The sequence below is a fragment of the Elgaria multicarinata genome, chromosome 11 (assembly GCF_023053635.1).
Source record: "Elgaria multicarinata webbii isolate HBS135686 ecotype San Diego chromosome 11, rElgMul1.1.pri, whole genome shotgun sequence".
NCBI classification, from domain to species: domain Eukaryota; kingdom Metazoa; phylum Chordata; class Lepidosauria; order Squamata; family Anguidae; genus Elgaria; species Elgaria multicarinata.
This window is the reverse complement of record NC_086181.1, coordinates 38,482,194-38,503,367: the sequence shown is the minus strand read 5'-3', so window position 1 is coordinate 38,503,367 and position 21,174 is coordinate 38,482,194. Positions and strand designations below refer to the sequence as shown.

Sequence of the window (21,174 nt, the reverse complement as noted above, 5' to 3'; positions counted from 1 at the left end):
TTGCTTTTATATCCTGCCTTTCTTCCTCCAAGGAACCCAAGGAGGTGTACATAATCACCCTCTCCATTTTATCCTCATAACAACAACCCTGTGAAGTAGGCTGGGCTGAGAGTCTGTGACTGGCCCAAAGTCACCGAGTGGGTTTCCATGGCTAAATGGGAACTAGAACCCGGATCTTCTGACTCCCAGTCCAACACTTTAGCCACTACACCACACTGGCTCTCTTATGCCAAAGACTACACATTTAATGAAAGAATACACAGATGTAGTTCTTAAAAATAACATCTATGGTCTAATCAATCAGCATCATACAATTTATTTTATTCAACTCCAAAAATACATTTAAAAGTCAATGAAATAGAACACTATCCATGGGCTCATCTTACCTGTGTAATTTTGTAGGTGCTCATGATGACTGCCATGTGGGAGCAGATATTAGAGGTAGGTCCCCCAATGATTGCTCCAAGGTTGTTCTGGACATCACACTTGTAGTTAGGGATGAATCTGCCCCGTGTGGAGAGAAGTTCCATTGAACCTTGATAGGTCCATCTTGGATTAAAATAGTTATTATAGATATGGAAGCCCAGGGTGGTATTAGTTAAGATCTGGGGTTTTTCATTGATCTCTTTTACAGCAAATGCCAGGGCCAGGATGTGCTGGTAGATCTGAGTTATCACCCTACAATGAGAGTTTCATGGTGCATCACAGTGCATCTGCTTCAGAATATAATGGTGATTACATTTCAGTATGGTGACCATATGAAAAGGAGGGCAGGGCTCCTGTATCTTTAACAGTTGTATTGAAAAGGGAATTTCAGCAAGTGGCATTTGAATATATGGGGAACCTGGTGAAATTTCCTCTTCATCACAACAGTTAAAGCTGCAGGTGCCCTACCCTCTTTTAAATCTGGTCACTCTAGTATAGCTCTTGTAGTTTAACTGTTGTGATGAAGAGGAAATTTCACCAGGTTCTCCATATATACAAATGACACCTGCTGAAATTCCCTTTTCTATGCAACTGTTAAAGGTACAGGAGTCCTGTCCTCCTTTCCATGTGGTCACCCTAATTTCAGCTCATCATATGTTTGCAAACAATGTTGCACTAAGATAGACGACATTGGCCCAATTCATGGAAACATTTAGAGACAATTAAAAGTTCACATGGGTATTTGACTTCTCAAAATACCACCCCCACCCCCAACATAGGCATTGATTTGGCAGTTAAGGGTTAACACATGCGAAAGTACATTCACAATGTTCAGTTTTTAAAATTAGCATCCAAGAATTCTAGCTCAGTGACTCACAGGGGTGACACCATTGATATGATTCTTCCTTATGATACAGGAAGCTATAATTTGGCACACATGCAGCGCATTTATAGATAATTCTAGAAAGTGAAGTGAATGAAATAATCAACTCCTTACATGAGCACATCAATGGACAGCTGGTTAGGCTCTCTCTGGAAATCTATCTCTTCATACATGAGGAAGATCTGAGAAATGATGCCAGGAATAATGAGTTCTCCTTCCTGATAATACTTATGAAGAATAGGTATAGGATCATTGACTGTACATTTAAGCATAGGGATCTTGCACACCCCCACAGGGAACAGCACTAAGTACACCACCACCAATACTACCACATTGCATGGAAATCTATGTTCTGGACAACAATGCATCTTTTGCTACGTAGCCATTCATCTGTCTAACATAGCCTGGTTTGAATGGTCACTCACTTGGGCTGACTGGAAACTGGGATTGTCCAATCAACAATGGGAGAATGAAAACCCTATCTGTAGTCTGTAATTCCTGCTTTGAAATAGCACAGGGGATATAAATAGCACATTCAGCTTCTTCTTAGTTTTTCTAGTTGCTACTGGAACTCCTTAGAGACCTTGAGAAGAAGAAGAAGTAATCCTGGTTAATTTGAAAATTAGAGTGGAGATAATCACCTAGTCAGTCTAAGGAGCTTACTCACAGCGAAAGGTCCTTTATGTCATTGTCCAATGAAAACATGTTTATCATGTGAAACCATAGAATTAGATGCATGGATCTGCAGAGATAGTAGAGGTCAGCTGAAAGTTGTCTAGTAAGAACTTCTGGCCCAAAATTTGGGGATGGGGAAAGGTGGGGAGTGAAATGGGGCAATTTTGGGAGGTTGGTGGAGGAAAGGGCTCTTTCCTTGAAAGGTGTTGGGAGACTGCCTGCGTCTTTCATAGAATCATAGTATCATAGAATAATAGAGTTGGAAGGGACCTATTAGGCCATCTAGTCCAACTTCCTGCTCAATGCAGGAATCCACCTCAAAGCATACCCAACAGATGACATCCAGCTGCCTCTTGAATGCCTCTAGCGTGGGACAGTCCACGGCCTTCCTAGGTCATTGGTTCCATTGTCATACTACTCTAACAGTCAGGAAGTTTTTCCTTATGTCCAGCCAGTAGGGTGACTATATGAAAAGGAGGACAGGGCTCCTGTATCTTTAACAGTTGTATTGAAAAGGGAATTTCAGCAGGTGTCATTTGTATATATGGAGAACCTGGTGAAATTTCCTCTTTATCACAACAGTTAAATCTGCAGGTGCCCTGCCCTCTTTTAAATCTGGTCACTCTAGTATAGCTCCTACAGCTTTAACTATTGTGATGAAGAGGAAATTTCACCAGGTTTTTAATATATACAAATGACATTCAAGAGGACATTCCACAGTCAAGGTGCCACAACAGAGAAAGCCCTCTCCCTTGTCCCAACATAGTGAATGTGTTGTGCTAGTGGAATGCGGAGAAGGGCTCCTCCAACAGATCTCAAGTCTCAGGCAGTCATATATAAGCAGAAGCGTGCCTTCAAGTATCAAGGTCCCAAGCCGTTTAGGGCTTTAAATGTCATTACCAACACCTTGAATTCCGACTGGAAGCATATAGGCAACCAGTGCATTATTATTATTATTATTATTATTATTATTATTATTATTATTATTTATTTATATAGCACCATCAATGTACATGGTGCTGTACAGAGTAAAACAATTCCTTTAAGACCAGTGTTATGTGGTGGAAGATCCCATTTTATTATTATTATTATTATTTATTTATTTATTTATTTATTTAGCACCATCAATGTTTCTTCACTTTTCTTTAAAAGTGGTTTGATTCATGGCAGAATTTCCAGGGGATACCAAAGGAGACATCCTAGTCATTGTTGATGTCATGAGAAAGACACACAAACTTTTGCAAGTGACCAATCATGAGCATGCAATAAATTGCTCATTTAAAGTGAGCCCTTACTTACGAATATATTTTTCTGCATTGTAGCCTCTCCTTACGTTCAGGCAGCTGAATCTCTTACTGCCTGACTAGACCAGAGATGTGATAAAATTATTTCATGTTCTGCGTAGTTCTCCAGTGAAAAGAACAAATACCTCTCTTTGAAGTAAGGTGACCAGGGCTGGTGCCAGACTATTTTGCGCCCTAGGCAAGGCGAGCTACTTGCACCACCCCCAAAATTGCCAACTTCAATCCAGCTGTTCGAGAAGAGTTTCTGAACTATTATATTTTCCTTTTATTATGTTTTTTTTCTTAAAACAGCTAATTTGTATACAACTGTGACCCTTAAAGGGCAGTACTGTTCACCTCTGAGGTCTGCGCTCTAGGCGGCTGCCTAATTGGCCTAATGGTAGCAATGTCCCTAAAGGTGACAAGTTCTACCAGCACATATTGGCCTACAAATCCCAAGATATTGTCCAATATCACTCATGGCTTCCACCTCTATGATAACTTAACTGATGCAAAGATAACCTATCATGCTACCCTGGGTCTGCTTTTCAACTCATATAGATTTGTCCCCAACTATAAATGCAACATTCAGAAAACTTTAATAGGAATAATTGCTGGACTTCTGTCTGAGACCTCGTCATAAAGGAGAGACCTGTCATGTCTTTAAGACTCCACAAATAGGATCTCCACTTGATTTTCTTCCTCTGGTTATGGGCCAGGATAGTTAAGGTAGTTATAATAAAACACATTGAATATATTGCAATTAGATCTCTATTCCAATCCTGTTTAAAATGTTGGGTTCCATACTTATTTACTGCAACTAAGTGCTTATATATGGGTCATGGATCAATATGTCTGTTCAGCAGCTATAAGTGTTTCTAACAATGCTGGAGGCTCTGAGGCTGTTGAAAGCTGCCTGACCAAACCTACATTCCAGCATATGACTCAGTTACTAGTATTGCTATTCAGCCATACTAGGTAAATTATATTTAACACACAAATCAGAAAAGGACAGGAATTCATTGGCCTGGTTCAGACAATACGCTAAACCATGCTGCTTAACCACAAAATGGTTAATGGAATGCATGCATTCCGTTGACCATTTTGTGGTTAAGCAGCATGGTTTAGCGTGTTGTCTGAACCAGGCCATTGTCTGGACCTATTATTTGACTATTTATTTATTTATTTATTTATTTATTTATTTCATTTATATACCGCCCCATAGCAGAAGCTCTCTGGGCGGTTTACAAAAGTTAAAAACAGAGAACATTAAAAGGTATACAAAATTTTAAAATATCAAAAACATAAAAACAACAGTATAAAAACAACGGTATCTATTTAAAAAACAACAGTTCTGGGGTCCGTTAAAAAACAAACAACCTTAGCATTGTTAAATGCTGTTAAATGCCTGGGAGAAGAGAAAAATCTTGACCTGGTGCCGAAAAGATAACAATGTTGGTGCCAGGCGAGCCTCATCAGGGAGATCATTCCATAATTGGCGGTCCACCACTGAAAAGGCCCTCTCCCTTGTTGCCATCCTCCGAGCTTCCCTCAGAGTCGGTACTCAGAGGAGGACCTTTGATGTTGAGCGCAGTGTACAGGTAGGTTCATGTCAGGTATTGTGGTCCCAAGCCATGTAGAGCTTTATAGGTTAAAACCAGCACCTTGAATTGAAGGCAGGTGAAGTGTTTCTACCTGGTCCATCCCCAAGGTTGTCTTTTCTCCATATCCTCTTGACAATGAGGTGTAGCCTAGACCATCCACTCCTCAATGTCTGGTGCATCAGGTTATTCAGTAGTTTACACTAATGTGCATAGTAACTAACCTTTGTAATCAAGGAAGATCTGATAATAAGCCAAATTATTGAAGTCTCCTCCTAAGCATCAAAACAGTGAGGAGTGGGCAAAAAGGAGCCACTGCAAAGATACTTAGGCCTTAGCTAGACCTAAGGTTTATCCCGGGATCATCCCGGAGTCTTCCCTGTTCATGTAAACGACACACTGGGGATCCCGGGAGCAGGCAGGGATGACCCCGGGACAATCCCGGGATAAACCTTAGGTCTAGCTAAGGCCCCAGTCATCCCTCTTGCAAGCAGCAAACAAATCCATTAACTGCTGAATTGGCCAGCTTCATTCTTAACTGTGTGCAAAGCTACTGTGAAGTGGACACTACTGTGAAGCCCACATACAGCCTCCTTTGCCAATGTAGGGGGGCACTCAATTACCTGCATCTAAATGAGGAGTGCCATTACTCCCTTTATGTGAAAGGTGCCCTTTCTCCGTGTTTCTTATCACCAATATTTGTCCTTCTGTGTTTGAAGTATGCACCACTTGAGGCCAGAGAGATATCACCCTATGCTGCATGTACTACCATCTGTGTTATACTCTCCCCTGTGTGGACCTGTTCAGAAGACACCTTAAATCATGGCTTTAACCATGGTGGTTAAGCCAGAAAACAGGGCTGTGTTCAGAAGACACCTTAAACCATGGCTTTAACCATGGTGGTTCAGCCAGAAAGCAGGGCTGTGTTCAGAAGACACCTTAAACCATGGCTTTAACCATGGTGAATAAGGCTTTTTGCGTTATTCACCATGGCTAAGCCATGGTTTAAGGTGTCTTCTGAACGGGGCTAGTGTTTCTTTTTTGTTTGGGGGGTGTATTCTATTGTTGGTGTATTGCAATTGGATGTAGTGTTATGTAAAATCCTTTACTCTGTTGTGGTGGAACAAGAAATGGAGGGTATTTCATTTTGGATTATGTGTTTGGAATGTTAGTGATGCCTGCTCTGAAGTCAGCTGAAAGTTGTGCCATTATCAGGGATGTAGATGCATATGAAGGGATATACAGTTTGTTTTAATCCTGCCTCTCACCTGTCCCACCTATGCATGTTTGTATCCTGGTTTTGGTGTTGGTAGAGCAGATACATCAGTATAGCACTTCTGTGGCTTATCCACACACCTGTGGTGGTATAACTCAAAGGACGCCTTTGTATCTCAACTTCTGCTGCTGTATCTTGACTATAGGATTGCAACCTTCAGGTTTACATTGATTGGTAATCAATGAATTTGTATGTGATACAAATTTACTTGCCACGTCCAGATCCTTTTAGTACTTGGTGGGATACTAGGAAGAAAAAAGCAACTCCTGAAGCAGTCATTCCATCTATATGTTATGTGATGTGCTCTTATTAGACCTGTGTACAGACTTGCACACATTCTAATGAGATTTACACCCACTTATAACGAATCTTTTGACATTGGCAATAGAGCGTCTGTGGCTAAGTAAGGTGATTCTTACTCAAGAAACTTACAGCACTGAAGGGGATAACACTACAATGGCACATACAAATACAAAGGCACAAGCTAGTTTTGGGGAAATTAGCTGAGCAAGTAGAGGCTTAGAAGCAGTTTCAAGACTGAAAAATACACTTTTTGAGACTTAAGAGTATACACACAGAGACAGCAGGGGAAAGAGTAGAGGGAATCTTTAACGGCAATATACCTTTCCTTGGGCTGCAGCCCTTTCCTGTAGAGCAGAACTGGAGAGCATTGCAACTCTTAGTCTTAGGTGAAGAGGAAAAGAAGACAGAGAGGCAAAGCACTCACCCAGGACAGCTTGCTCTCGCAAGTAGTCTATTCTGTGCTTCTGGTTCAAAAGGGAGAGAGAGCTAGCCTGCCTCTTCTCTCCAAACTTGAGGGATTTTGTATGATCTTACCTAAAGATCTCTCCAGCAAAGGAGATTGTTACCTTGTCGTGGTGCTGGAGCTTGAGCACCTCAAGTGATAGGGGGAGATATGCCTAATTAAATGCAAAATTCCAGAGGTTAGCCAGAAGAGATAAGGAATTATTTTTAAACAAGCAATGTGCGGAATAGGAAGGACAAGAGACCTCTTCCAGAAAATTAGAAACATTGGAGGTAAATTCCAGGCAAAAATGGGTATGATCAAAAACAAAGACGGCAAGGACCTAACAGAAACAGAAGAGATCAAGAAAAGGTGGCAAGAATATACGGAAGATCTGTATAGGAAGGATAATAATATCGGGGATAGCTCAGATGGTGTGGTCAGTGAGTTAGAGCCAGACATCCTGAAGAGTGAGGTTGAATGGGCCTTAAGAAGCATTGCTAATAACAAGGCAGCAGGAGACGACGGTATCCCAGCTGAACTGTTTAAAATATTGCAAGATGATGAAGTCAAGGTGATGCATGCCATATGCCAGCAAATTTGGAAAACACAAGAATGACCATCAGACTGGAAAAAATCAACTTATATCCCCATACCAAAAAAAGGAAACACTAAAGAATGTTCAAACTATCAGAGTGTGGCACTTATTTCACATGCCAGCAAGGTAATGCTCAAGATCTTGCAAGGTAGACTCCAGCAATTCAAGGAGTGATAATTGCCAGATGTACAAGCTGGGTTTAGAAAAGGTAGAGGAACTAGAGACCAAATTGCCAATATCCGCTGGATAATGGAGAAAGCCAGGGAGTTCCAGAAAAACATCTATTTCTGTTTTATTGACTATTCTAAAGCCTTTGACTGTGTGGATCATAACAAACTGTGGCAAGTTCTTGGTGGTATGGGGATACCAAGTCATCTTGTCTGCCTCCTGAGGAATCTGTATAACAAACAAGTAGCAACGGTAAGAACAGACCATGGAACAACGGACTGGTTTAAGATTGGGAAAGGAGTACAGCAGGGTTGTATACTCTCACCTTATCTATTCAACTTGTATGCAGAACACATCATGCAACGTGCTGGGCTTGACGAATCCAAGGCTGGAGTTAAAATTGCAGGAAGAAACATTAACAATCTCAGATATGCAGATGACACCACTTTGATGGCTGAAAGCGAGGAGGAGCTGAGGAGCCTTATGACAAAGGTGAAATAAGAAAGTGCAAAAGCCGGGTTGCAGTTAAACCTCAAAAAAACCAAGATTATGGCAACCACCTTGATTGATAACTGGCAAATAGAGGGAGAAAACGTGGAGGCAGTGACAGATTTTATATTTCTGGGTGCAAAGATTACTGTAGATGCTGACTGCAGCCAGGAAATCAGAAGACGTTTACTTCTTGGGAGGAGAGCAATGACAAATCTTGATAAAATAGTTAAGAGCAGAGACACCACACTGACAACAAAGGTCCGCATAGTTAAAGCAATGGTATTCCCCGTAGTAACCTATGGCTGCGAGAGCTGGACCATAAGGAAAGCTGAGCGAAGGAAGATAGATGCTTTTGAACTGTGGTGTTGGAGGAAAATTCTGAGAGTGCCTTGGACTGCAAGAAGATCAAACCAGTCCATACTCCAGGAAATAAAGCCAGACTGCTCACTTGAAGGAATGGTATTAAAGGCAAAACTGAAGTACTTTGGCCACATAATAAGAAGACAGGATACCCTGGAGAAGAGGCTGATGCTAGGGAAAGTGGAAGGCAAAAGGAAGAGGGGCCGACCAAGAGCAAGATGGATGGATGATATTCTGGAGGTGACAGACCTGACCTTGGGGGAGCTGGGGGTGGCAACAGCCAACAGAAAGCTCTGGTGTGGGTTGGTCCATGAAGTCACGAAGAGTCTGAAACAACTGAACGAATAAACAACAACAATCTAAAGATCTACTTGCTATGGGAACAAAAGAGGGTGATTTGGGATGATGGTTGTACTTGATGAAGCCTGGTGTTCAGCAACAGGGCTATATTAGCATGTGTATCACCAGGTAAAACTTTTGCCATCCAGCATTCATATTCTGCTTAGTTTTGCCACTACTTTTTTCTCTGTGGAATGCATTTGAAGAAGTCTATAAGGAAGTGGTTACTGACCTAGGCCTTCTGTGAATGCTCTCAGTCTATAGGTGGGGTTTTGGGTCGCTTCAAAATGGAGTCAGTACTGCTCACAGAAGCTACCTTGTAACATTTCTTACTGCAAATCCTTCACTGGGTGTCAATAATCTCACATTTCATAACATTTAACTCTCTTTCCCCTTTACCTTTCTCATATCCATACTCACAGATTCAGCATACTGCTACTACTGAACAAGTGAAGCAGCTGACAAATGCAGAAAAATCTAGTACAACAAACTAGCAACCTAGCATTCAGAAAGAGTATAAAATACCCTGCAAAAATTAACCATGATACAAAATGGACTAAAGCCTTGTTGCAGTCACTTCTCACTAGCATTTCTTAGCTTGATTCAACTCTGGTTGATCAATGAGAAACTAATCTAAAAATGTGTCAGTATACCTCTGGAACATTAGCCATGTAAACAAGACGATGGTCAGTAATAAGCTTACTCCCACGTAAATAAATATATGATTGCAGCCTTTCCATATCTGTTCACCTTACTCTAACAAGTGCAAGGCCCTCCTGTAAAGGAGAACTATGCTCTAACTAGAACCTGGCCTTGTGGATCATGCAACCAGCAGGTGCTCTCCAGAAAGATGCTTTCAGAGCCTAGGTGATCAAGACACACTCAGACAAGTCAAGACAAGCCACACTATGTGCTTACATATTATCTTGCTGGGACAGAACAATTCTGGACAAGACAATACTTTGCAATTGACCAGACATAACAGTCATAAACAAAAAAAGAAAAACACAAGTACCTCACTGACATAGCAATAACTAGTGACAAAAATGTTGCATTAAAGGAAGAGGAAAAAAGAGAAAAATATACATCACTGGCTATGGAAATTAAAGAACTATGGCAACAGGAAAAAGTTACAATTATTCCATTAGTTAAAGTGATCATATGGAATGGAGAACAGGACTCCTAGACATTTAGCAGTTGTATTAAAAAGGGAATTTCAGCAGTTGTCAATTATATGCATGCAGCACCTCGTGAAATTCCCTCTTCATCAGATCAGCCCAGCCCACCTGACCAGATACAAAAGAGGGCAGTCAGTTATTTAAAGGAGAGAGTTCCACATGTAAAGGGCCAAAAGGCAGAACAAGAAATAGCACAAGGCAGTGGAGGTTTCATAAGAAGATTAGTGTTTGGTCAGGAGCAGAGAGAAAGCAATGAGTGCACTCTCAGACCCCAAGTTACTGATATCCTTCTGTAAGTTTTCCATCCCTGAAAAGTTAATTAAGTGCTATGCTCCCCCATATGAACCTGCCCTTCCTCTCCTTTTTTAAATTTATTTTAATTCTAAGTTATTTTTAGGCTGCTTTTAAAGATATCCCTTTGGAATTGCCGAGCAATTAATTTCATTTGCACGTAGCGTGGGGTGGGAAGAAATGACCCAAATATAATTATACATAAGAATGTAAGAGAAGTGCCATGCTGGATCAGACCAAGGGTCTATCTAGTCCAGCATTCTGTTCACACAGTGGCCAACCAGCTGCCTATGGGAAGCCCACAAAAGGACATGAGTGCAACAAAACCTTCCTGCCCATGTTCCCCAGTAGTTGGAGAACATAGGCTTAGTGTCTCTGATACTGGAGGCGGCGCATACTGTAGCTATCAGGACATAGCCATACAGGGCCTGTCGACCAGGGACCAACAAAGCAGGACATGGTGCAACAGGACCCTCCCACCCATGTTCCCCAGCAAATGGTGTACACATGCTTGCTTGCAACATGATTGTGTTAAGGATGATTGGTTATATATTAATTCTTTATCCTTCCAATATGCTCTTTATTGTTCAATTCAGGTCTTACCAAAATAATATAGATTTTGGGGGAAAATATACAAATCAATAATGCAGCACCAGAGGACGAGATGGAGAAGATCTCCACAGCCACCATGTATTTTCCTTTTGTACTCAGGTAAGTTGGAATGAAGGAGACCCACACACTGCAAAATGCCAACATGCTAAAAGTGATAAATTTGGCCTCATTAAAACTGTCAGGTAACTTCCTGGCTAGAAAAGCCACACTGAAGCTGACAATAGCCAGGCATCCCATAAAGCCTAGGACACTGTAAAACATGGTAGATGAGCCTTCATTACACTCCAATACAATTTCTTCAGTCATGGAGTACATGTCAAAATGGGGGAATGGGGGAAACATTGCCAGCCACGCAGTACAAATAGCAGCTTGAATAAGAAAGCAGGAAAGGACAATAGAGCCAGCCAATGGTCTCCTCAACCATCTCCTCATTTTGGATCCTGGATTGGTGGCCTGAAAAGCTAGAACCACAGTGATGGTTTTGGCCAACACACATGATACAGCCACTGTAAATATGAGGCCAAATGCACTCTGTTGTAGTAGACATGATACATTGTCAGGTTGGCCAATAAATAGAAATGAACAAAGGAATGAGAGAATGAGGCAGATGAGAAGAGTGTAGGTGAGGTTACGGTTGTTGGCCTTGACAATGGGAGTGTTATGGTGCTTAATGAACAAGCCAAGCACCAAAGCTGTGATGAAAGAAAAGGAGAGAGAAAGAATGGTCAAACTGGTACCCAAACTTTCTTTGTAAGAAAGGAAGGTTATATATTTTGGAATGCATAAATTCTGGACAACGTTTGGATATCGACCTTCTGGACATGGAACACAGTCATCCATATCTGAAAAAGAAACATAAGCATTTCTGTTCAATAGAATGAATATGCCCTTATATTGCAAAGCCTTAGATGACGGCAACTACATTAAAATCTGAACCATACATTTGCACCCCTCAAGCTTTATTTGCAAGAAGCAGTAGATGGCCTTATAGGCCCCTTAGAATGATAGAATCATAGAATAGCAGAGTTGGAAGGGGCCTACAAGGCTATCGAGTCCAACCCCCTGCTCAATGCAGGGGGTTGGGCTCAACCCCTTCCTACTCTATTATTCTATGATTCTAAGTCATAGGCATGGTATAACCATGGCTTAAGACCCTAGCCTTAATGGGAAACACAACCCCATTACAAACAGTTTAATCCTTGATGTCACAAATGGTGAATTATTTTTCTACTTGCAACTTGCCTGGATTTATGCATTTCTTGAAATACTGGTGTTGTCCCAGTCAAATGAAGTATGATACACAAAATCATGCAAGCATCCATGGTTATAATGGGCTGTAATCTCTTACCAACAATAACTATCACCACTGAACAATGAACAATCTTTTAAACTCTAGGGCAATGAACAAATACGACCTTCATGTGCACTCATTGACTCAAAGCCAATAGATTTGGCTACTGTATCCATGACACCTTTTACCCTTCTGCTTTGAAATCTTCCCAGCTGGACACTGAATGCAATCATAGCAGCAAAATGGCTTCCCTTCCTTTTTTCTCCTGCTGAAGCCCTCATAGCAATTTTCATTACACAGGGAAAGTGGTTGTGCCTGTAGATAAAAGAAAGAGCAGCATATTTGAACTCTCAGAAAATATGTTTCCCAGATTTGTATAATACACCTTGATTTATGGCTAAGAATTTGTGAGGCATAATGGATTTGGAATTAAGAATATAATTTCAAACAGAGGACTGTTGGAACTTCCACCTTGATTGAAATCTTTCAGCCATACAATTAACATCTTGGGAAAATAAGTCCACCAACTCAAGGCTTTACTTAATATCTTATCCCAGGGGAAGGCAGCATTTTTTCTGCCTGCAGGCGCATTTGGCAATTTGAGATACTTTTGATGGCACTATCACAAAATGGCTTCCAGGCACATCAATGGGAAATGACAATAGCAGCTTCTGGAGGGCCTCACTTTACTTTGAAATTGAGAAAATATGTTGTTTTTAAATAGGATGGGTAGTGTGCATTTTGGGTTTTTAAATATTTTAGCATATTGATCTATAACTGGCGTTCCTCTGAAGATAGACATAGATTCTCAATAACTCCAAAGCCCAATATATAGCTGAATATTTGTGCCTGGTGTTTAGGCCACTTAGAGTGTAACATCTTGGTTTGAATGAGCTTCACCAAACTAACATGGTAAAGAGGCATAGATGTTTCAGAGTCTGAACAGTAAACCACTCGTTCAATTTTGAATAAATAGCTGGAAACATCCCAAAATGTGCATGGATCCCTACCTGGTTAAAGCTGTTAGGCCACACAATATTGTCCACATGAATGGTGAATACACTGTCTTGTGGGGCACGGGGGTCTATCTTTCCAACTTTGGCTCTAAGAAAAGACTTGTTTGGGAATGTGACCCAGTTGATGACATTGAATCCAGCTATTAATGCCCCATTTTGGTCAAAGGATACCTTTTCACCAGCACTGTTGTTAAATGAAACCTTTTTCAGAACGTAGTGGAGCTAAAATGCATAAGGTTTGTTCAATGTATGAGGGGGAGAAAGAGACAGACAGACAGACAGACAGAGAGAGAGAGAGAGAGAGATTGAGATTCATATGAACTACACAGTGGTAGTATTTCATATAACAGAACTATGGTTCATAATCCTTTTAAAATTTAATCCTCATCATGGTTTGGGTTTTGTGAAATCTGTCCCACATGTGTTTCACAGATCATGCTGTGTCATTCGTTCTGGCATCCGTTATGCAGAAAATACACAAATAATAATAATAATTTGTTCACAATATTGTAATTTCTTCACAATAATTTGCATAATTTATGTTGGTACGTAACATTTAGCGTCTTGTCCCCTATTCCATTCGACTTTCCCCCATCTCAGAAGAAACTTTTGTATTTTTCGGCCAATGGATTTGCATAAATTTCAGGAAAGTTAAAGTTTTAAAAATCCAGAAGTCCAAGGACTCCATGTGGTCTGGGCCAGGATCTACACAACTGCTTTATAATGGCTCTGAAGTGCACTGACAACTGTTGGGGCCCATGATACATTCCATATACCATTTTCAAACCACTTTCATGGTGTTATATCCTGCTTGGTGTAGATCTGGCATGGGAAGGCTGGTCCACAGTGGATTCAACAGGCCAGATTCTTAGAAATCTGAATTCATTTTAGTCTATCTCAGATTTCTCCAGCATTCTTACGTTTAGCTAGCCATGCCTTCCTGTTGGACAATATAAAGGCTCTAGCAAGGAAATACTCATCCACTTTGTTCCATTTTATTTTGAAGTGAATGATGTATCGAACACTGGACATCAGAACCAGTGGTGTAATGGTTATCTCCTCCCCTCTGATAACACCCCCTATGCCAAGCTAAACCTTCCATGGAAGGATGTGGTGTCCTCTGTATCACATATTTTGGGAGATGCATGGAATACTGCAGTAGAGCAAGGAAAACTTCCATTGTGTTAGCAGAAGTCTTTCTATATGGCTGCCAGGCTTATGTGCATTTCTAGATGTCCTGATTTTATTTTTTTAATTTTTTTTTGGGGGGGGAGTGAATGGGGAGTTGCCTCCTTTTGGTTTAAAAATATTTTTGCACTTCCTTTGAGCATGCCGCTCCCTCCCTCTCAATTTTAATGGAATTGTTTTATGTGTTACTGTAAAGCGCCTCGATGCCAGAAATGGTGAGGCAGCGCTATAAAAAAAATGCTTAAAATAAAATAAATAAATAAATAAATAAATCTCAATGGTAACTATTTTGCTCCAGTTCTATTGCTACTCAACCACATCAGTGCACTACTGAAGGGAATGAAGACCTATGTAATGACATTAATGCACACGGTGCTTTAAAGACTAACAGAATTATTAACAGACATGAGAAATGAAGTCAAGACAAGTTCCAGTCTGCAAGCTTAGCTACTATGGAACATGAAACTCAAAAGGAAGCAAAGAGGAAAATATATAGTATTTCTTTATACATTGGGAGTAAATAGCTGACCCTTAAACACATTTTTTCAAAAATGTTTAGATCTTTTATTGCATTAATTATATGTTATTAATGAATATTGAACACAATATGAATTGTGTACAGCCAGTAAGAAAAACAAAACAATATTTAGCACATTTTATTTATTTATTTATTTATTACATTTATACACCACCCCATATCCGAAGTTCTCTGAGCAGTTTACAAAAGTTAAAAACAGTGAACATTAAAAACAAATATACAAAATTTTAAAACCATCAAAAGCATAAAAACAACAATATCCATTTATTCTGATTCTGTTCACACAACACGAGAGACCAGAGTACATGTTGAGGAGGGCTTGAGAGTGGGTTGCTACATGATTTTATAAGGATTCTTTCTTATATCCATGCAGAGTGATGAAGCAGGTCCCTGAGGTGGTGTCATTGATGTTGCTGTTGCTATTGTTGTTGATGATGACAGTGGTGTTTTGTCATACTGGATCACCAATTGGGTGTTCTAGCACTTGAATTTAAAACAATTCCCTTATTCTTTAACTGATGGGGTCAAAATGTATTACAAATAATATAGGCATCTTACAATGCCATTCTACACCTGGATATTCTTTAGTAAGTCCCATTGAGGTCAGTGGGATTTACTCCATGATAAGCATGTTTTGGATAGCTGCCTGATTATTTAGGCTGATTATTATTATTATTATTATTATTATTATTATTATTATTATTATTATTATTTCTTACCCACCTCTCTGTTTGGATAGAGGCAGCGAACAACAATAAGTATAAAACACAAAAAACTGAATCTAAAACATAGTATACATTATTAAAACATCATAAAAACATCCTAAAATTCCACTGGTTAGGCCTGCTGAAATAGATCAGTCTTCCCCCCAATACAAAGTAGAATAACGCACAGACCACAAGCCCAACTAGAGACAGTATAGGAAGGAGGCCAAATCAATGTTGCTTTCCCACTTTTCTTCCCATGTACAAAAGACACACCCTGCAAGATTGGACATTTCAACAAAGTTAAAATCCTACTTCTCAGGGCTCATCTCTACCGAGCAGGATATTCCTCCATGAAAGCGGTATATAAAATGCAGGAGCCACACTACTGCTTCATAGCTGTATTTAAGTGCACTGACAACTGTTGGGGCCCATTGACACATACCATATACCACTTTCATGCCAATTTCATAGTGCTATATCCTGCTTGGTGTAGAGGCGTCATGGGCCCCAACAGTTGCCAATCCAGTGCAGTACCACGATAAAGCAGTAGTGTAAATCCTGAACTGCATTTCAATACCACTATGAAGCAGTAGTGTGGCTCCTGCCTTTTATATATAACTTTCATAGTGGAATATCCTGATTGATATAGATGAGCCCTCAGTTATTATCAGATGAAGCAGAGTTCTAGACTAAACCCCTATCCAAACATAAATACAGCTGAAGACCTTTTTGTTTTCTCAGTATTTTAACACTTAATTTTAACTTAAATTTAAATTTTACTGTTCCAACTCTGTATTTTAATCTTATATCAATTTTGTTGCGTGGTTTTATCCTGGTTTTTCTTTTTATACTGTATTTTGTAATTGTGCTTTTAACAGGTTGGTTGTTTAATTATGGTTTTAACTTTTGTGAACCACCCAGAGAGCTTCGGCTATTGGGCGGTATAAAAACGTAATAAATAAATAAATACACCCATCACTGATGCATAAATATCTCATAGTACAATATGTCATCAATAAGCATGACCAAAATAATATTCAGTGAACTTAATATGAGCAGGAGCACCTGAATGGTACATGAAGCTATGGTACATGAAGTTTTTAGCCACCATAATCCCAATTTGGGCATGCACAATCTAAGCAGTTTGGGACATGGCATTGCACTCGCTGATATAATGAACTCCCTTTTCCTTATAGTTTACCTGCCATGACAGTTGATTGAGAAGCTTCTGTCTTTGTCCTTTCTTCACTGCTCTCTGTTTGGACTTGGATAAATGCATGGTTTGCAGTGCATGTGCCAGAGCAAATACAGCATTGTACATGTTGTAGCTATGGGGAGTCATGTCCATTTCAAAAACAGAGCCTGGAAGATTTTCCAGCCTCTCCTCCCCAGTGCAAGTATTATCAACATTTTCGTCTAAAGTGGAGTCAGGAAAAGAGCATTCAAATGCATTCCCCCAGAAAACCCTGTTAAAGCCATCTTCTTTTTCCAAGGTCGGGTTTTTGGTATGAAGAAATTTCCGGAAACCTATCATATCCTCTGAGTTAATGGCAAAGGATAGAGCACCATGGATGAAGTCTATATCCCAAGGCCTTTGGAAAGGGAGTGATGTGAAATCGATCTGAGCTGTCATGACCCAGACTTTCCCTTTTCTCTCCACTGCTATATCCTCACCTTTTGAAATTTCAAGCAACATTCGTAAAACTATCATGGTCTGAATTTCACCATGTAGAACCAATACATTGGCAGTGCTTCCATCGATAATTTTGTAGGTTTTAATCCCTTCCTCCACAAGCTTATCAATTTCATTCGAAGAGCCTTGTTTAGGCAATCTTTCTATGAAGTCAAAGCAGATGCCCTTCTCAGGGAAAAGGGGAAGGACATTCTGTACAAACCTCTCTCCAGTTGCATCGTCAAAATAAAGGACCCCGATCCATGTCCACCTAAAATGCAGTAGTAAGTGAAGAATCCCCATATATTGGTGGGTCCCATTTGGGAACATCTGGTGGATGAAAGCACCTTGTTGTTTATTATCCAGTACTGGAGCAGAGCCATAGGTGAGCTAAAGATTTAAAAAGGAAAAATAAATAAAGGAAACTCCCCCAAAAAGCTCCTGTATTGGTAACAGCAAATAAATGCCCTATCCGTGTTTGGTATTCTGAATGAAGGCAGGGCTTGGTGGTACCACTGGCTGGAAGAGGGGCTTCCTAGGCAATAGTAGCCTATGGAGACCTCCCCCTGGCCTCTTTGAAGCAATGCTCCCCTCCTCCCTCCCTGTATGCAGCGTGGGGTTTATCTGGTTGCTCTTTTGAGAGCCTAGCAGGCTTTTTCGGCACACAGTCCAATTAGCTTGCTGTGTGTGCTTTTGCTTGCTTCATGCTGTAAGTGGGGTGGGAGAGTTCTAGTTGATTGGTGGGTTTTCTTTCAGTTCAATTGGTCACATTCCCCTAAGGAGGCTGGTATGGCCTGGCTGTGTTTGTCCAGATAGGGATGGTGTTCCTTCTGAGGCATTGGTGGCGGAGGCAGGTGATGCCTGAGGGTATCCTACTGAGGGTCTTGTGGCCCCAGTGAGCGGATAAGGATTGCCTGTGGGGACATTTCACCTCACATACCCAGAGTTTCATGGCCCCAGGGGGATGTGAAAAGGGATGTCCCCCCTTTCCCCAAATGGGGAAATCCTGGGTGCGCCAATTCTATAACCAACAGCCAGCAGGCAAAGAATGCTTCACCTGACCAGCTAATGCCAGCTTAAGCCTCATCTACACCAAGCAAGATATTGCACTATGAAAGCAGGATGAAAGTGGTATATAAAAGGCAGGAGCCACACTATTGCTTTATAGTGGTGTTGAAGTGCACTGACAACTGTTGGGGCCCATGACACCTACTATATACCGCTTTCATAGTGCAATATCCTGCGTGGTGTAGATGAGTCCATAGTTGAATAGCTGCCCAGCAATCCCCCTTTGCAGATCAGATTTAACAAATGTGGCCCGATTTTCAATCCATAGAGTTGTGTCGTCACTTTATTGTCTCACCTCTTTTACTTGCAAGTGTGTACATGTGGCTGTGTTGATATAATTTCAGATTGTGACACTTGTCCCAGAATATCAACTGATAAGCACTCCACATTTCATTTTGTGGCTTTACTATGATTCACCTTCCTCCTGTCAGGAGAACACAGACTACTTATGAGATACCAATCTGGTCCTCAATCCCCCACTTTAGAGTCCTGATCAGAAAAATAGATAATTATATATAACCCAGGTCTTCTCAAATAGTTTTGCAGTTTTCAATTGCAATCTCTGACTTCAATTTCAAGGTGGAGGAGAAAAAGGAAGGAGGAGAGATGGAGCACATCTTTTAAAAGGTTTGTTCTTGATCTAATAAACCATGGCCATAGCTAGACCTAAGGTTTATCCCAGGATCATCCTGGGTTCGTCCCTGCCTGAGTGCTGGATGCCCTGTGTGGCACTTAGATGAACAGGTGTGACCCCAGGACAATCCTGGAATAATCTTAGGTCTAGCTATGGCCCATGTTTTAGTAGAATGAGATGGTTGCATCTGAATAAGACACTAAAGTGGTGGGTTGAGGAATAGATTGACCTACCTGTGGAATTTTGTAGATACTCAGGATGGTTGTCATGTGGAGACAGACATTGGAATTCGGTCCCCCAATGACTGCTACTGGATTGTTCTGGATGTCACACTTGTAGTTTGGGAAGAATCTTTCCTGTGTGGAGAGAAGTTCCATCGAGGCCAGATAGGTCCAGCTCGCACTGAAATGACTGTCGTAGATCTGGAAGCCCAGGGTGAAGTTGGGTAAGATCTGAGGGTTTTCATTGACTTCCTTTACAGCAAATGTCAAGGCCAGAATGTGCTGGTAGTGCTGAGTCAGTACCCTGAAGGCAGAGTTACATGCTGCATCATAGCCATCTGATTCTGAACATGACCTTTTCTATATTTCAATACATACAATATATTTATCTAAGATATTGCAACAAGGTTATATTGGCACAGAAATGCATACCTTGAATATTAGCCTAACAACAGCAGTGTTTTATAAGCTTCTGTTTAGTACATATAGATACATGTCCACAACTTTCAAAACCATATGCAAATAGATGGTTTTGTGGTTATGAGATCTCATAACCAAAAATTGTGCTTTTTATACTGTATTTTGTATTTGTGCTTTTAACCTGTTGGTTGTTTTATTATGGTTTTAATTTTTGTGAACCGCCCAGAGAGCTTCGGGTATTGGGTGGTATAAAAATGTAATAAATAAATAAATAAATAAAATCTGCAATTTGTATTATAAAACTACAGCAGCCTGTTGCAAGACAGAATTTTGGGTGAGTGAGATGCTTAAATAATGTTAAATTGAAACCAACAACGACAGCCAAGAATAAAAAAAGCTTGGAAATAAAGTATGTTTTGAAAGAACAGAATTCACATAGGACCCATTTCTGTACCAGTTACAGGAGCTATTCCAAATATTATTTATGGAACAAAACTTTTTTTCTTTTGTTGGGGTCAGGGAGGGAAGGGATGCTATTATGCATTAATTCATGCTGAATACAGTGTAGAAAACGTTAACCATTTTTACATATAACCAGGAAATGCTTAAATAACAATTGAAATTCCTTAAACCCATACAGAAAGTGGCTTGTTCTTCCCAGCCTGAGTAAATGCTGTAACTACTGTGAAGAAAAGGGATACTAAGAGAAGCATAACAATAATATTGATGTCTAGAGCCATTTTAGTCTGTTGCAGCAAAAGCAATAACAAAGAGGCTTGAAGATTAATGAATTTATTCTGGCATAAACTTTATTCTGTTTAAACCAGAATAAACTTCTTAATTTTTATGATCCCACAAAACTCTTTGTAATACTAGTTATAATAATCATGTGGCATGGACAGATGTACAGTATGCTCCCATTCTAGAATACAGAGAGAAATATGTCATACAAATCATGACACATTATTCTACCAGGAAAAACCAACCTGTTTAAGAATATTATCAGGACAGATCTGTGTTATCATTTTTTTGAAAAACAAACAAACTAACAAACGAATTCCTTACGTGAGGTCATCGAAGAGTTCAGCAGAAGGAAGTTTTTCATAGGTTATCGGTTGTGAAAACACATAAGTTTGAGAAGAAATGCCAGCAATGTCAACTTTTCCTGACTGATAATATTTATGAAGTATAGGAAGAAGGCCTCTGGCACTACACTTAACACTAGGAGACATGCACACTGCATGTGATAATAGTGCTAATACCAAAACCACCATCAACAACATCTTGAATTACGAGCTTCTTTCTAGAAACTGTTTAATCTATTACTGCAATGATATTCAAGAGGACCTGAATAACATTGTGTGACTTGAATGGCTATTCATTCAGTCAATGCAATGATTTCAATGTAGTCAGGTGAAGTGTTAGGTAGCAGTGATCAGATGGATGGCCCCTCACTATCTCCATCATAGCTCTGAATTGTAGAAGGGATATT

At 40.2% G+C, this 21,174-nt stretch overlaps 1 protein-coding gene across 1 annotated transcript; it reads right to left on the bottom strand.

Moving 5' to 3' along the window:
* Nucleotides 1-10,867: 10,867 nt before the first annotated feature.
* LOC134405790 (vomeronasal type-2 receptor 26-like) lies at nucleotides 10,868-20,914 on the bottom strand. The gene is made up of 6 exons (XM_063137045.1): nucleotides 20,748-20,914; nucleotides 19,275-19,452; nucleotides 16,869-17,729; nucleotides 13,229-13,456; nucleotides 12,407-12,533; nucleotides 10,868-11,769 (listed from the first exon to the last, which is right to left on the bottom strand). The coding sequence occupies exons 1-6, from the start codon at nucleotides 20,912-20,914 to the stop codon at nucleotides 10,868-10,870; spliced, it is 2,463 nt and encodes an 820-aa protein (XP_062993115.1).
* Between the last annotated feature and the right edge of the window lie 260 nt (nucleotides 20,915-21,174).

What these genes read in the sequence shown, in the direction of transcription:
- LOC134405790 (XM_063137045.1), bottom strand. Translation starts at nt 20,914, where the DNA reads ATGTCTCCTAGTGTTAAGTGTAGTGCCAGAGGCCTTCTTCCTATACTT. An exon ending in GAACTCTTCGATGACCTCAC is followed by an intron (nt 19,453 to 20,747) that starts GTAAGGAATTCG and finishes GATCTACGACAG; the next exon opens with TCATTTCAGTGCGAGCTGGA. An exon ending in GAAGATTTCAAAGCAGAAGG is followed by an intron (nt 11,770 to 12,406) that starts GTAAAAGGTGTC and finishes TTTCTTTTTCAG; the next exon opens with ATATGGATGACTGTGTTCCA.